This window comes from Pristis pectinata, chromosome 35 (assembly GCF_009764475.1).
Source record: "Pristis pectinata isolate sPriPec2 chromosome 35, sPriPec2.1.pri, whole genome shotgun sequence".
Lineage (NCBI taxonomy): Eukaryota > Metazoa > Chordata > Chondrichthyes > Rhinopristiformes > Pristidae > Pristis > Pristis pectinata.
The window spans coordinates 2,007,138-2,024,358 of record NC_067439.1 but is presented as its reverse complement, the minus strand read 5'-3'; the positions used below and the strand labels follow the sequence as shown (position 1 = coordinate 2,024,358).

The 17,221-nt window shown below is 51.1% G+C and overlaps 1 protein-coding gene across 1 annotated transcript; it reads left to right on the top strand.

Moving 5' to 3' along the window:
* The first annotated feature begins 4,809 nt into the window (after nucleotides 1-4,809).
* On the top strand, nucleotides 4,810-16,066 carry LOC127586278 (protein phosphatase 1A-like). Its single transcript, XM_052044088.1, has 5 exons — nucleotides 4,810-5,749; nucleotides 11,285-11,402; nucleotides 12,042-12,153; nucleotides 12,869-12,923; nucleotides 14,616-16,066. Exons 1-5 carry the CDS (start codon nucleotides 4,823-4,825, stop codon nucleotides 14,643-14,645), a joined length of 1,242 nt encoding a protein of 413 aa, XP_051900048.1. The 5' UTR covers nucleotides 4,810-4,822; the 3' UTR covers nucleotides 14,646-16,066.
* Nucleotides 16,067-17,221: the final 1,155 nt, after the last annotated feature.

Here is a 17,221-nt window from a genome sequence, read left to right as displayed (position 1 = left end):
GAACCTATCCTTATACGACATGCTCTCCAATCCAGGCAGCATCCTGGTAAATCTCCTCTGCACCCTCTCTAAAGTTTCCACATCCTTCCTATAATGAGGCGACCAGAACAGAACACAATATTCCAAGCTTGGTCTAACAAGAGTTTTATAGAGTTTATGAGGAAACTGTTCCATCTGGGGATAGGATCAATAAAGATGGATTTAAAATTCTTGGCCAAAGGTCTGGAGGGAAGATGAAGAGATGTGATTTCACTCGGGCAGTTGTCTGGTCCTGGGACAGCCAACTGATTTAATCAGTCATTCTTAGCAGGAGTTGGACAGGAGCTGTGGGAGAATGAGTTTGCAAGGTTCAGGAGAAAGAGCAAAATGTGGGAACTAAGCACAATTTTCTAGAAGGCCCTTCATACTGTAAGATCCCATGGTTTTATATGCTGGATATATTTGCTTGTTTCAGTGGGTGTGTTTCCCCGTGTTGGTTGGGTACATTTGCTCTTTTTTGTTGTTTTATTGGGCATATTGGTCTGTGTTTATTTGTGTAATTGCTTGTGTTGGTGGGGGATATTTGTTAATGCTTTTTGAGCTCCGGAGGTTTATTTGTTCATTATAATGGGCACGTTTGTTTGTGTTTGTTGAATATATTTTCTTGTATTCATTAGATATATTTGCCTGGTTTTTGTTGGGTGTACTTTTCAGTATTTAATGGGTGTAATTGTACATGCTAATTGATAATATTTGCAAGTTCAGTATATATAATTTTGTTTGTTGGGTTTAATTGCCTGTGTTCTTGTCAGTCCCTTCTCTGTATACTCAATTGACCGAGGATTCAATAAGATTGGAATGAATTGTTCTGCTTTTTTTTTGGTAATTAGTCACAACAGCTTCTATTTCCCCGGCCCAGGAGGATGTAACTCCTTAACCCACACAACCCACTTCTGCAGAGACTCACGTAGCAATCATTTCTGGTCATTGACACTCACTTAGCACCACTACCTTCAGTCCCCCTCCACCTGTCCCTGCCCTTTCAGTGGTTATGTGAACCTGTGTCAGTGGCTTTCCCTTCCATAACCTTTTCATCTGTGTCTATTTCCCTTTTGCATTTGTGGCAGTCACCCCCTCTGTCCCTGATGGCTGCTGTAGATTACCAGCTTTATTCTCCTGCTGGTTTGCACCAGATTCTGTAAGATAAACACATGCCTGCTGTCATGGAGCACTGTGTCTTTGAACACTGCACACTCTCAACATCTCCCTTCCCTCATCACAAGGTAACACCATGGCAGAGTCCCAGATTCCTACAATACCCTCACTCAACCTTATCCAACTGCATTAAGAGACTCTTAAAAAACAATCTACTATTAATAGAGACAAGCAAAATAACACAAAAATGCTGCTCAAAATTCAGACAATGAAAATCTTGTCTTAACTTTGAAAGCAGCCCTCTCACACCTCCTGGTGGCTGTGTCAGGAACAGCAATGACAGATGCTAGTACAGAATTTTGAATTTCTGTAGCACCTCTCATATCCCATTCAGGATGTTCCAGAGTACTTTGCAGCCAGTGAAGGATATCCAGCCACTGCTGCAATGTGACAATCAATCTGTGCAGAGCAACTCCCACTTTGATAGGGACCAGGTGACACAAGAACAGAAAATGCTGAAACACTCAGCAGGTCAGGCAGCATCTGTAGAGAGAGGAACAGAGTTAAAGCTCAGGTTGATGACTTCTATTGAAAGCACTGTCTCTTTTATTACCTCTCCCACTTTGGATTTTATGAAGATCCATCCCTCTCCATCTCTTCATTTCTCTCTCCATTAATGCTGTACAAGTTCCCAAAGTGCTCATGGCAACATCGTCAATCAAAATTTTACAATGAAATATCAGGGCCAGTGAGATTGCAAAGCACATAAAACAGCAGAATGCTGGAGATGCAAATAAAAGGAGCCAATACTGGGAACAGTCAGCAGGCCAGGCAGCATGTGGAAAGAGAAACAGAATTAATGTTTCAGGTAAATGATCTTTCATCAATAGGGTGAAGAAACAAGTGTGTTTTAGGTTGCTAGGAGGGGGAGGACAGAGGGAATGCCAGTGGTAAAGTGGGGACACCAGATGTGACGTAAATGGTTCCAAATCTGTTTAATTAATAGATGAATGAGGGCAGATTTAATGCTAAACATGGTCCCAGGACACATGGGAGAACATTGCTGCTCTACTATGGGATCTTTTACACCCATCTTAGGGAGGTGGTGGGCCTAGGGTTTACATCTCAACTAACAAATCACACAGGGTCAGGTTGGGATCCTGACAGAACAAGGCGTCTGTATGAAGCAGTCAGCTGTTGTCCAGAGCCAGCTTAATGATGTAGGCAACAATGTGCAAAGTCTCTTAGCCTGGCATTAGCCTGGATCAGATTAATTGTGGGAGATTTGGATACTAAATGCAGTGCTGCAAGTTGACAAGAGTGAGAGAGGATCAGTCGAATAAACACAGCCAGGACTATCACCGAGGGACAGCAGCCAGTCTCTTGGCCCTCACTCGTCTCCTTCAAAAGATCCAGTATTCTGCCAAAGGGATTTCAACACCTCATCTTCCGCCTGGGCACACTGCAGTCTTCCCGACTCGATATCGAATTCTTTAACTTTAGGTAATTGCTTTTTCTGTCTGTGTCAGAACTGGCCATTTCTAACACAAGCCATTTTATCTGTGATTTTCCTCAGTTCTGCTCTCACCGGTAGTGCAATCTAACTTGCTGGGCAACACAGAAAAAAGACCCAAAAATCCTTTATATTCCAGTTCTGATGAGGGGTCTTGGTTCTGAAGCATTAGCTCGGATTCCCTTTCCGAGCCTGATGGTGCCTGACCTGTTGTGCTTTTGCCGCATTTTCTGTATTTTTTTCCAGCATAATCACCCTGGAGTGAAGGCGGCTGAGGGGTGACCTGACAGTACATAAGGTCAAAATTTTTTGCCCCATCAGGTATTGAAAACAAGTTTTAATATTAGAGGAAGTTTCATAGGGTATCTGAGAAGAAAGTTTTGTTTGTACACAGAGAATTGGATCCAGGTACAATTACTACGTTTGAGGCATTTAGATACTTAAATAGGCAAGGCATAGGATACAGACCTTATTGAAAGGTATAGATAAGGTAAACAGAGTCAATGTCAAATACCAGGGGACAAAGCTCTAAGGTGAGAGGGAGAAAGCGTAAAGATTTGTGAAGCAAGTTTTTTTTAAACAGAGAGTGGTAGGTGCCTGGAGTGTGCTGTCAGGGGAAGTAGTGGAACCAGACATGATCGCAACGCTTAAAGAGACATTTAGACAGGCACGTGAACGGGCAGGGAATGGAGGGAAGTGGATCATGTTCAGGAAGATGGGATTAGTTTAAATTGGCACCAAGGTCAGCACAAGCATCATGGACAGAAGGATCTATTTCTGTGCTGCACTGTTCTATGTTCAAATGCAGACAAATGGAATTAGTGTAGATGGATGAAAAGGTCAGCATGGATGTGGTGGGCTGAAGGGTCTGTTTGTCCTGTAACACTATGACTATCCTATTGACCGGGTGTCACAACTTTGCCCCATCCCTCCTCTTCTCCAACAACTCAATCTTACTTTTTCCTATCTATTCCCTAGTTCTGGTGAAGGGTGCCAGACCCGAGATGTATAATTTATGTCAGAATCATACGACATAGAAACAGGCCCTTTGGTTCAATTCATCCATGCTGACCAAAGTGTCCACCAACCTGGTCCCATATCCCTCTAAACCCCTCCTATCCATGTACTTTGTGTGTTGTCTGTACCCACGTGCCTGTGATGATGCTGCGACCAAGTTTTTCACTGTACCTCTACCTCACTGTGTGCATGTGACAATAGACTTATGTCATAGAACTAACGATACAGTAGGGAAACAGGCCTTTTGGCCCATCTGGTCCTTACTGACCAATATGCCCCATCCAAGCTTGTCCCATTTGACAGTGTTTGGCCCATATCCTTCTAAACCTTTCCTAACCACATACCTGCCCAACTGTCCGTTAAACATTGAAAATGTACCTGCCTCAACCACTTCTTCTGGCAGCTCTTTTCACATACGGACCACCCTCTGTGTGTAAACAAAAAAGTTGCCCCTCAGGTTCCCAGTAAATCTCTCCCCTCTCGCCCTAAACCTATGCCCTCTACTTCGTGACTCCCCAACCCTGGGAAAAGACTGTGTGCATTCACCCTATCTATACCCCTCATGGTTTTATACGTCACCTCTCAGTCTCCTATACTACAAGGAATGCAGTCCTAGCCTGTCCAACCTCTCCCTATAACTCGGTCCCTCAAGTCCTGGCAACACCCTCGTAGATCTTTTCTGCTCTCCTTCCAGTTTAATCGCACCTTTCCTATACCAGGGCGACCAAAACTGAACGCAATACTACACACGCGCACACACACTTGATCTGTGCATGGAACGCACTGCCGGCAGAGGTTGTGGGGGCAGATACATTAGGGGCATTTAAGAGCCTCTTAGACACATGAATGATAGCGAAATGGGGGGCTAGGTGGGAGGGAAGGGTTAGATGGATCTTAGAGCAGGATAAAATGTCAGTACAACATTGTGGGCCGAAGGGCCTGTACTGTGCTGTTCTAATACTCCAAGGGCGGTGCTGTACCACCGCGCCGGGACTCGGGCGAGGGCCGGCCGGCCAGCCAGCCGTCAGCCTTGACCCTGTCTCCGCTCCTCCCTCCGCAGATGCTGCCCGGCCCGCTGGGTGTTGCCGGCGTTCCCAGGGCAGGCAGCGAGGAGCCCGAGGGATGAGGAACTGCCCCCCGCCCGACAGCCCGACCCTGATGCCGCAGGTCTCGGCTTTCGTCAGGCACCTGGTGAAGGAGACGGAGCGGGTGATCGGCGCCTGGTTCCGGGGCGGCGAGGAGGAGGAGGAGGCCGAGGCCGCCGCCATCGCCCTGGAGCAGCCGGTGACGACGATGGAGCGGGATCACGGGGCGGCCAACGGCTTGCGGTTCGGGCTGGCCGCCATGCAGGGGTGGCGGCCGGAGATGGAGGACGCGCACACGGTGGTGCCCAGCCTGCCCGGCGCCCTGCGGCCCTGGGCCTTCTTCGCCGTCTTCGACGGACACGGCGGCGCCAAAGTGGCGCGCTACTGCGCGCGGCACCTGCTGCCCCACGTGACCGGCAGCCTGGACCTCCGGCCGCCGGCGGCGCTGTCGGTGGAGGACGTGAAGCGCGGCGTCCGCGCCGGCTTCCTGCGGCTCGACCGCCGCATGCACAAGCTGTGGCGGCCGGCGGGCGGCGACCGCAGCGGCTCCACCGCGGTGGCCGTCGCCGTCTCGCCGCGGCACCTCTTCTTCATCAACTGCGGCGACTCGCGGGCCGTGCTGTGCCGCGGCGGCGGCGCCTGCTTCTACACGCAGGACCACAAGCCGTTCCTGCCGCGGGAGCAGCAGCGCATCCAGCGGGCGGGCGGCACCGTCACCCTGCAGCGGGTCAACGGCTCGCTCGCCGTCTCCCGCGCCCTCGGCGACTTCGGCTTCAAGGGCGCGCCCGGCCGCGGCCAGACCGAGCAGCTGGTGTCGCCCGAGCCCGAGGTGTACGAGATGGAGCGCTCGGACGCCGACCAGTTCGTCGTGCTGGCCTGCGACGGCGTGTGGGACAGCGTGGGCAGCGAGGAGCTCTGCCGCTTCGTGCACTCGCGGCTGCTGCTCACCCGCGACCTGGAGGCCGTCTGCAGCCAGGTCATCAACGTGTGTCTGCACAAGGTGAGGCGGCGGGCGGGCGGGCGGGCCCCTGCGCGCGCGCTCCCGCCGGGCCCCGCCCCCTGCGCGCGCGCTCCCGCCGGGCCCCGCCCTTCCCATCACTGCCACGCGCTCTTACCAGCCCCACCCCCTGCGCGCTTCTGCCCCGCCCCTATGCGCGCTCCCGAGGGCCCCGCCCCTTTCCCTTCACTGCAGCGCGCTCCCGCCGGCCCATCACCTCACCCCCACCCCCCCCCCCCAGCGCGCTCCTGCCAGCCCCACCCCTGCCCCCGCGCCGCATGCAAACTGCTGCTAACCCCCAATGCAGTCCCACCAGCCCTGCCCCGGTGCCACGTGCAAGCTCCTGCCAACCTCGCCCCTTTCCCGTCACACCCAGCGGGCTCCCGCCAGACTCCCAGCGCGCTCCCGAGTCCCACCTCCTCCCCGTCACTCCCAGCGGGCTCCCGCCAGACTCCCAGCGCGCTCCCGAGTCCCTCCTCCTCCCCGTCACTCCCAGCGGGCTCCCGCCAAGACTCCCAGCGCGTTCCCGAGTCCCACCTCCTCCCCGTCACTCCCAGCGGGCTCCCGCCAGACTCCCAGCGCGTTCCCGAGTCCCACCTCCTCCCCGTCACTCCCAGCGGGCTCCCGCCAGACTCCCAGCGCGCTCCCGAGTCCCACCTCCTCCCCGTCACTCCCAGCGGGCTCCCGCCAGACTCCCAGCGCGTTCCCGAGTCCCACCTCCTCCCCGTCACTCCCAGCGGGCTCCCGCCAGACTCCCAGCGCGCTCCCGAGTCCCACCTCTTCCCCGTCGCTCCCAGCGGGCTCCCGCCAGACCCCCAGCGCGCTCCCGAGTCCCACCTCCTCCCCGTCACTCCCAGCGGGCTCCCGCCAGACTCCCAGCGCGCTCCCGAGTCCCACCTCCTCCCCGTCACTCCCAGCGGGCTCCCGCCAGACTCCCAGCGCGTTCCCGAGTCCCACCTCCTCCCCGTCACTCCCAGCGGGCTCCCGCCAGACTCCCAGCGCGCTCCCGAGTCCCACCTCCTCCCCGTCACTCCCAGCGGGCTCCCGCCAGACTCCCAGCGCGCTCCCGAGTCCCACCTCTTCCCCGTCGCTCCCAGCGGGCTCCCGCCAGACTCCCAGCGCACTCCCGAGTCCCTCCTCCTCCCCGTCACTCCCAGCGGGCTCCCGCCAGACTCCCAGCACGCTCCCGAGTCCCACCTCTTCCCCGTCACTCCTAGCGGGCTCCCGCCAGCCTTTGCCCTTTCCATGTCACTTCACTCCCAGTGCGCTCCTGCCAGACCCGTCCCCAGCGGGCTCCCATGAGCCGTGTCACTTCACCGTCACCCTCCCCGCGGCGCGTTCCCCCAAACTCCACCCCTGGCAACCTACTGCTAGCCACGCCCCTTCCCCTGTGCCCCAGCGAGCCCCACCCTGTCCCTTGCAACCACTGCCCCAGGAACATCACACCCACCCCCCCATGCCCCTGCAGACTCGCAGCGCTAGCTTCCGCAATGTCGCACTCGTCTCACAACCCTGGACCCTGGAGTCCTGCACCATCCCCGCAATCCTGCACCGGTGCCTCCATCCTAAGTGTCAGCCGTCTCTCACCGGATCTTCAGCCCCACAGTGCCAGTCCCCACAGCGTACAGGGCAGGGCAACTAATGTAATTATGAGCGGCATGGACAGGTTAGATGGTCAGTCTTTTTCCCAGGGTGAAGATATCAGATACTAGGGAGTGTAGCGTTCAGATGAGAGGGGGAAAGTTCAAAGGAGATGTGCCCGGCAAGTTTCTTTGTACACAGTGGTAGGTGCCTGGAATAGGCTGCAGGTGAAATGGTGGAAGCAGATGCAATAGCAATGTTTAAGAGGCTTTTAGAAAGACAGAGAAATATGTAGGGAATGGAGGGATGTGGATCAGGTGCAGGCAGATGGGATTAGTTTAATTTGGGTCATGGTCAGTACAGACATCGTGAGCTGGAGGGCCTTTTCCTGTGCTGTACTGTTGTGCATTCTAAGTTGTAACGTGGTGACCTTGTGCCAGTGCCAACACCCCAGCTCCTGTAATGTGTCAACACAGGGTAGAGCAACACTATGGTGCAGCAGCACTCTCGCTGTCTCGTTGCCCTGCCGTGTGTCTGTAGAGAGCAGAGCAATGCAGTGCCTCCGCAATCCCAGAAATCCCACTGGATGGTGTACTATCCCCAGATTTCACACCCTGTAGCCCATAAGCCCATACCCCTTGCCCCGCAGCATCTCTGCAAAGTGTAGGACAATGCAGCAGTCCCACAGTTTGATCCCTCCCCTGAGTCCCTATAGTGTGTAGGGTAGGGGAAGGGCGTGGCCTATAGTTCTTGGCTGTGGTGCAGTTGCTGCCGTCATGCGCAAAACACAGCAGCCAAATAACACACAGCTGGATCTCCCAAAATGCTACACGACAGTAACCAAATCTTATTTTTAGTGAGAGGAATCGAACTGCCCCAGGGCACTGGGGAAGGCAGCAATACTCTCAGAAATAGAGCAAAGACATCTGGTATTCTATATATAAACTGCTGCCTCCCCTCCCCTCCCCTTCCCAACCTCTGGATTCAGTTCTCACTCCTGGGCATCTGTTATCCTATATATAAACCCCACTTTTTGTTTCCAACTTGTACCTCATGCCTGGGGATTTAATCAGACCTTGATACGGCCTGATTAATCAATGCTTAACACTCTGCATCACCTACTGTTTATTTCAGAGATGAGACAATCTCCTGTAGACTTTGGAACTATTGACATCATGATCCAATACAGGGATTATTCTCAGGTCAACTGCAAATGTCCTACTTGGCAGCAGATCCCAACCCAGACAGTTCATCCTGAGACCCACACAAGCTTGGGTAGAGCTGAATATCTGGGCTGGAATCAGTCAGCCAGGGTTGCTGCTCCTAGGCAATGCCTGTAGCCCCAACTGAGAATTCAGATAGTTTCCAGATGTGGGGTAGTTTTGACTCCAAGTTCCTGAGGTGTTGGGCTGGGACCAGACATATTGAATTATCTAAAGGTTGTATGAATTGGTTATTTTTTTACACAGCTAGTTGCTGAAAGCTGGGAGAAGGTTTGATGGATTATAAAACATTACAGGGAAACCACTGCTCATTAGCATACAAAAGGAGGCAATTTGGCCCATTGGGTCCAGTCTAGTTCCCAGCAGAGTATCCCATCAATCCCATTCCCCTCCTATCCCTGCAGCCCTACATCTTATTCTCCCTCGCACCCGTCCATCAACTCCCCTTTGGTTCTTTTGCCACTTACTTACACTATGTGGTAAATTGGTTTGTACCGAGGTACAGTGAAAAATTTTGTTTTGTGTGCTCTCCATACAGATCATTTCAGCACGTTAGTGCATCGAGGTGGTGCAAGAGACAAGCAATAACAATGCAGAATGAAGTGTTACAGTTACAGAGAAAGTGCAGTGCAGGCAGACAATAAGGTGCAAGGCCATGACGAGATAGATAGTGAGGTCAAGAATCCATTTTATAGTATTAGGGGACCTTTCAATAATCTTATAACAGTGGGATAGAAGCTGTCCTTGAGCCTGGTGGTACGAGCTTTCAGGCTTTTGTATCTTCTGCCCGATGGGAGAGGGGAAAAGAGAGAACGTCTGGGGTGGGTGGGGTCTTTGATTATGTTGGCTGTTTTACTGAGGCAATGAAAATTTACAAGGGTGTAGCTGGGACTTGAGGACCTGAGTTATAGGGAAAGGTGGAATAGGTTAGAACTTTATTCCCTGGAGCACAGGAGAATGAGGGGAGATCTTGTAAAGATATACAAAATTATGAGGAGTATAGATAGGGTGAATGCATTCAGGCTTTTTCCCCCTAAGGTTGGGTGAGACTAGAACTAGAGGACATAGGTTTAGGTTGAAAGGTGAAATATTTAAGGGGTCCGAGGGGAAATTTCTTCATTCAGAGGGTGGTGCAATTGTGGAACGAGCTGCCATTGGAAGTGGTGGATGTGGGTTCAATTGTAACATTTAAGAGAAGTTTGGATAGGTACATGGATGGGAGGGGTTTGGAGGGATATGGTCCAGGTGTAGGTAGATGGGACTAGGCAGAAGATCAGGTCAGCATGGACTAGATGGACAGAATGGCCTGTTTCTGTGCTGTAGTACTCTATGACTGTGTAGACAGAGTCCCTATAGGAGAGGCTAGTTTCTGTGATGTGCTGAGCTGTGTCCACAACTCTGTAGTTTCTTGCAGTAACTCATGCAGCCATTTAACCTCCCAACAAGCTCTTCTTTGGGATGTGGGAGGAATCCGGAGCAAACCCATGCAGCCGCAGAGAGAATGCGAAGACTCCACATAGACAGCACCCAAAGTCAGGATTGAATCTGGCTCCCTGGAATTGTGAGGTGGTGCTGAGGTGCTGCCTCAGCTTTTCCCACTGACAGATGGATGGATCAAGGACCAGGGAATACAGATAAAACATTTTGGGCAAAATCGCAAGGAGGAAGAACCTTGTAACTGAGTGGTCATGATCTGGAACTCAGTGGGAGGGGAGGAAACAGAATCACTCGGGGCCTGTGGAGGAAGTGAATGGGCATGGAGGGAGGGTGATTTGCAGGAGAATGAAGCTGAGGGCATTGGTCTACTGGGAACCGATACAGCCTCTGGGCTGAATGTCTTCCTCCTGTGCCGTAACAGTACAAGGTGCTGCTGAGATCTGAGATGGTGGGGGGGGGGGGGGGGGCGATGGGGGTGCTCAAAGCAGAGTCAACAGGAACTTATGAAACAGAACTGGACAAATGTTTGGGGGGAGCTATTTGTGGGGCTCTTTGCAAGAGCTGCCATGGACTCAAGCTGACTGCCCCCTTCCTGCCCTTTATCTATCTGGGTTTGGCAGCGAGAGTGTTTCATTCATTATCTGAGCTGATGGATTATCCATTCACTGCACTAACATTCTTTACCTTGGGTGGTTGGAGGATTATGGCCCTGAGCCTTTAAGCTCAAAAAGGGCTGTGAGGCAGGGAAAAGCTGCCGCATCACAGCTCCAGTGACTTGGGTTCAATCCTGACCTCTAGTGCTGTCTGTTGGCGCATTCTCCCTGTGACCATGTGGGTTTCCCCCGAATGCTCCGGTTTCCTCCCACATCTCAAAGACGTGCGTGTTGGTTGCCGGATGCTGTAAGTTACCCCTGCTGTAGGTGGGTGGAGTTGGGGGGGGGCATATGAGGAAGAACATTATTGGGAAATGGGTGAGGGATGCGTGGTAGGATGGGATTGCACTGACAGCCACGTGCACATGGGCCAAATGGCTGTCACCTATGTTGGGAGGTAGTATGAACTATAGAGCAGTGGGATCTAAATGGAAATGTGTCACAACTAGATCCCTGTAGATTTAATACCCAACAGAATTGCCTTGGGCATGGAGAGCATTTTAAAGACAGCCCAGATCCCTTCCCCACCTGTAGCTCAACCATGGTGGAAGGTGAAGGGGCAGAATGGCCTCTTCCTTTTCCCCCAAGGTCAGTAGAGATTTGCTCTGTCTTGCTGACAGTGTCGATCCTCTCTCTCCAAACAGGGGAGTCGGGACAACATGAGCATCATCCTGGTCTGCTTCCCAGGAGCTCCCTGCGTGTCGGAGGAGGCCCTTCAAAGGGAGGCCCAACTGGATGCCATCATCGAGGAGAAAGTTCAGGGTAGGTGAAGCCTCTTCAAATCCTCAACACCTCCCCCCCTTCAACCCTCTCCCCCTTACTCCTCACCTTCTCCCTACAGTACACCCCAGCCCCTCCCCAATATAATTCTACCAGATAAACACTTGCACCACCTCCTTCTCCCTTCCTGCCTCTCCACATGTCCCTTTCTCCCCACAACTGTTACACCCCTCCCCACCTCAACCAATAATGTAATGTTCACATGGAAGGTGTTGTGGGAGAGGAGGAGGAGATTTAACTTCATTCCCCCGACATTCCCATCAACCCCCCCTCCCCGATTCTATCACATATTCTTGTGAATGCTACTTATCTGATGCTCTGTGCTTGTGATGCTGCTGCAAGTAAGTTTTTCATTGCACCTGTGCACACATGGACGTGCATCTGATGATAAACCCCACTTTGACTCACCTACACTCGTGGCAATTTACAGTGTCCAATTAACCTGCCAACCTGATGTCTTTGGGATGTAGTCCCACCTTGCAAGGAATTGTTTTAGAATCCCCAGGTAGGTCATCTCCTGCACTCTTCTTCAAACTGTAGATGCAGAAGGGGACTGGTTTGACTCCCTATTACTGTTCCATTACTGCCCTGCCTGATCCTTTGGCTTTGACTCTCTTACAGAAAACTTTAAGCGTCAGCTAGACGAAGGAGAGCCCAACCTGTTCTACCTGATGCAGGATCTGTCAGAGGAGGAGATTCCAGACCTCCCCCCAGGTGGGGGGCTGTACAGCAAGTGAGTCCCTGCGCAGTGCAGAAGACCAGGGTGAGGGGTGGGGGGGGGGGTGCACAGCTGTAAGACCAGCAGCAGCTACTGCTGCTGCCTTCACCAGCGTGATGACAGTGGCTGGAGATGTGCAGGACCTCGCAGCTACTGGGATGCAGTGGTAAAGCAGAGTGAGGTAGAGGGAGAAGGAAAAACAAGATGGAAGGAATGTGGGAGAACGAGAAGTAGAAAGAGCAAGGGGTAAAAGTAAAAAAGAGAAAAAGAATTGAACGTGTGAGAGGCCATAGGAATTTTACTTCCATCTGGGAGGGCAGATTTGGTCTCAGCTTAATGCATGTCAGAAAGAAGGCCCTGTGTGGGCCAAGAGTGATGAGATGGTGGAGTGTGAGATCTTGTCACAGCTGAATGTTCCCACCACGGACAGTTCTTTTTATTCTAGTCGTCGACAGGAATTGCCAAGGCCAGCATTTATTGCCAGTCCCTAACTGTCCCTGAGAAGGTGGTGATGAGTGTTGTCTGAGCTGTTCTCATCCAGGCAAATGGAGAGTATTCCATCAACCTGTGCCTTGTGGGTGGTGGGAAGGGTTTGTGGAGACAGAGGTCACACATGGTGCTGGGGCTCCTCTTGTGTCCACCCACTTCCCAGGAGGGAAGTAAAACCAGTGAAGGAGTGTGTATAATGTTTGAATGGTTGTGACCCAGTTGCCTTTACTTTGTGCTTCAGGAGAGAACTGATCACCAGTATTTACAACAAGCTCAAGGATGAACACAGGGCAGTGGTGAGTGAGACGCTGAACTTTGCTCAGTGCAGAGGTTCAGACAGAATCCTGATGTTCTTCGCATCAGGATTCACAAACATGGCAAGAAGCTGCAGCAAAAACTCAAATTTCAGATGTTGCAAGCATTTTATTTTCTAAGTACAGATAGAGTTTCCCTACTGATACTGGCCAAGCCTAAAACCCTGGATGGCCCTCCACTCTCCACCTCCTGAAGATATCCAAACTCAATTGCTCTATCACTAGTGGCTGTGCCTCCAGCTGCCTGGGTCCCAAGCTCTAGAATTCACTCCCTAAACCCCTCCACCATTCTCTCCCCCCTTCAAGACATTTCTTAAAATATTTGCCCAAGATCTTGGTTCCAGCCTTAATCTTTCCTGATGTGGCTTGGGTCCAGGTTTTGTGAAGCACTCTGGGACTTTTTAACTGCGGTTCAAGTACAGGTTTCTGTGGCAGTTATTGAGCAGTCAGTCACCCCGGGGTGAGACACAGGAGCTCTGTTGTGTCAGGTGTTGAGCCACTATCTGCAAAAAAAAAGCCACCCTCTGCCCTACAACTGGTACAGTCCAAGTTTATTAACATTACATATTCCTAGGGCAAGGGAATCACTGGCAGGACCCATTACTAATTACCTTTGAGCTGAGTGCCTTGCTGAACCAATTCAGAGGGCAGTTAAATATCACCCATGTTGGTGGGTCTGGAGTTGCAACTTGTCTAGACCAGTTATGACAGCAGATTACCCTCCCTGAAGGACATTAGTGAGCCAGATAGGTCTTTTGTGACAACCTGCTGCGATTAGTCACAGTAATACAGCACGGAAACAGGCCCTTTGGCCCAACTCGTCCATGCTGACTGTTGCCCAGCGAGCTAGTCCCATCTGCTCATGTTTGACCCATAGCCTTCTAAACATTTCCTATCCACGTACTTATCTAGATGGCTTTTAAATGTTGCTAATGTGTCCGCCTCAACCACTATTTCTGGCAGCTCATTCCAAATACGCACCACCCTTTGCATGAAGAAGCTGCCCCTGATGTCCCTTTTAAATCTCTTGCTTCTGATCTTAAACCTATGCCCTCTTGTTTTTAGCACCCCCTCCCTGGGGAAAAAGACTGTATGCTTTCACCCTGTCTATGCCCCTCATGATCTTAGATACCTCTATCAGGTCACCCCTCAATCTCCTATGTTCCAGGGAATAAAGTCCCAGTCTACGCAATCTCTCCTCGTAACTCAGGCCCCCAAGTCCAGGCGACATCCTAGTAAATCTTTTCTGCACTCTTTCTAGTTTAATAACATCTTCCCTATAACAGGGTGACCAAAACTGTACACAGTACTCCAAGTGCGCCCTCAAGTTAGTTTCTTACTTTCAGCTTTATTTAATTTGCAGTTTAAATTCCCTAGTTACTGTGATGGGGTTTGAAGCTGTGTCTCCAGACAGCAACATCAAGACTCTGGTCAGTGTCATCCAACTTGTTGATGATGCCTTGCTTACTGGTCCTTGCCCATGTCTGTTGTGGTGCAGATGTTGACCGAGCCAAGGTGAAGCTGTCCCTGGACAGACTGTTCCCCCGTGGGAGGGGTGTGAATGGGCTGATCACTGGCAGAGGCTGAGGTTTAGGATCTGAACCTTTGTGAAGTACCAGGAGTTCAGCTTATTGTACCGGTGGAAGCTCAGTTACTTTCCCACTTTAATTTCAGAGTTCCAGAGATTCAGACGAGAGTCGATAATGCCTGGATTTCCAGGTACAGCATTCCTGATCAGTGTCACGAGATCCATTGAATGGGGAGCATGAATACATCCAAAAGTCGTGACTAGTCGGATCATTTCCATGATTTCACCACCCTCCCACACACTCACCCAGTCACTCCTTGCCCTCTCTCCTCCCTCTCTTTCCCTCTCACCCGTCATTCCCTCGTCCTTCAGCCCCTCATTCTCCACATTCTTCCCTGCCTCCATGACTTCTCGCTCCCTACCCAACCCCCATAGTTCGCCTCCCCTCCTCCCCCTCCCATGCCATGTATATAACCAGTTTCCCCATACAGGGCAAGTGTTTATCTCATTTTACCTCTGTGAAGCACTATCCCATCCCAGTGTCGAGTGGCGATCCGAAGTCGGTGTTTGATCCCTTTAGAGTTTGGGACTCTGACCTCCTTGGGGAGGAATTGACCAATTGGACACTGGCTGAAATCTCATTGAATGGTCTCCTTTTGATCCTCATGATCTTCCAATGTTTAAAGCAGCCCACGTTCAAATTTCCTGAGAAGGCGGCCATTCAACCTATCGAGTCTGTGCAATCCAATCACTCATTTTCCCGCCTATTCTCTCTCAATTGTCCATCAATTCCCCCTCCTCTTCCCGCCCCACCCCCCACCCCCATTTTCCTGCCACCCACCCAGACACACACCAGGGGTAATTTACAGTGGCCATTCAACCTACCAACCCGCACTTCTTTGGGAAGTGGGAGGAAATGGGAGCAGGATTGAACCCGTGTCTCATGCAGCTTTGAGGCAGTGGCACTACCTACTGTGGCACTGTGCTGTTCCAAAGTGTTGGTCTCCAATATTTCAGACTTTGTTGGAGGGAGGGGAGAGGCTCTTTTTCAGAGAACAGTAAATTAGTCACAAAAAGGTGTTTCGTCCCATTCACGTATCTTTTGCCATTCACTTTTAATTTGTGTTCCCACAAATTTCTCCAAATTTGCATTGTCAAAACCATCCATATCTTTTAAATCTCCCCTTAACCTGCTGTGCTGTAAGGAGAATGACCCCAGTTGCCTCGGTCTCCCCACAGAACTGAAGCCCCGCACCTTCATGCCCTCTCAAAGACCCCATCATCCTCCCAAAAGCAAGGGGTCCAGAATTGGCCTGAGGGTGAACAATGACCATGGGTGAGGGGCTGTGAAATGATGCCTTGAAGATAGCACACCACTTTCGAGGTCTGGGGAAGTAAGTGTTCAATGTGAGCGGGCGATACCACGGGCTGAAGGGGCTGAGATGGGTGGAGGCGAAAGGGAGGCAATAACTGGGTGAAATCAACCAAAGGGAACCCAGAGGACCTTCTAAAGTAAAATACTTATAATTATTGTGCAACAGAGAAAATATGTTGGTCTTGATCTTTGTATTAAATTGATGCCAATAATGAGATTAAACGGAGACTCAGTTTCTTCTTCTTCTTCCTCTTGATAAGTCGTGTTCATGAAAGGTGAAGCCAAAAGAAAACAAGGCAGCAAACTCAGAGAGAGACAGCCTTTGGTTAATGAGGCAGCCTCAGAGGAAGGGGCTCAGATGGGGGAGAGTCAGGGGAGTAACAAGCAACCTGTGGGAGGATCTCAGTGGGTCGAGCAGCATCTGTGGGAGGAAAGGAATTGTTGACATTTTGGGTTGAAACCCTGCATCGACTTAATTCCGCCCCCCACAGATGCTGCTCGACCCACTGAGTTCCTCCAGCAGATTGTTTGTTGCTCCAGATTCCAGCATCTGCGGTCTGTGTTTCAAGAGTCAGTGGAGAAATGGTTCATTGTTTTCTAGAACCAAAAAGGGGAAGAGTGTTGAGCGTGACTGCTCACCTCCCAGTACATTGGATTCAACTGAGCATGGGTGACTGGAGAAGGATTTCTCCCACAGACACATTGGGAGGAGCAGAGTGAGCACCAGGGTAGGGTTTGAGTGAAGATGTGGTGTGATTCGGAGAAGAGAGTTTGAGGCTGTAGGTTGCAGGGAGGGGAGAATATTTCACCTTGTTACATGAGGTTTAGTGATTTTTTTAAAATGCAAGCTATCATAATTTTTAGCTTAACAACCACTCTGATTCTGAAAATAAAATCTTTACATGTGTGGATTATAATTCCCTCCGATAATTATTTCAAAATCCCACAGTTGTAAAACTAATAAAATAAAATGTCAGTGTTATTCATCTTGGGTTCTTTCTTAATCTCGGCTTCTTGGGCTCTGTAAAAGTTTTGTTTCCTTCCTGTTTTGGTCTTGGTGAGAATTGTTCAATGTGCTTAGCTGCTCGGACAGCTGGAGTGATCACTGGTGCCCAGGCGCCAAGGATCCTGTTATCCTGGTGCCTGGTAGCAGCAAGGGTGAGAACGAGAAGCCCCCCTCACTGAGATGGCTGCGTTTGTGGGCAACTGCTAGAGAGAGGCAAGGAGAATGCAGTTGCTTTGCTGTTGACTCTAAAGTCTTGAGTTGATATATTTTCTTGTGTGGGATGCCCCTTTTCTATTCCTTTGATAATGCAGTGACAGGAACAAGGTTCCTGCTGGGAGGGGTGGGTCGAGCAGCATCTGTGGAGGTAGAGG

Bases quoted from the DNA above. Each gene is read 5' to 3' on its own strand.
- LOC127586278 (XM_052044088.1), top strand. From the start codon at position 4,823: ATGCCGCAGGTCTCGGCTTTCGTCAGGCACCTGGTGAAGGAGACGGAG. The intron at 12,154-12,868 runs GTGAGTCCCTGC...TTTGTGCTTCAG, and splicing joins GGTGGGGGGCTGTACAGCAA to GAGAGAACTGATCACCAGTA. The intron at 12,924-14,615 runs GTGAGTGAGACG...CTTTAATTTCAG, and splicing joins AGGATGAACACAGGGCAGTG to AGTTCCAGAGATTCAGACGA.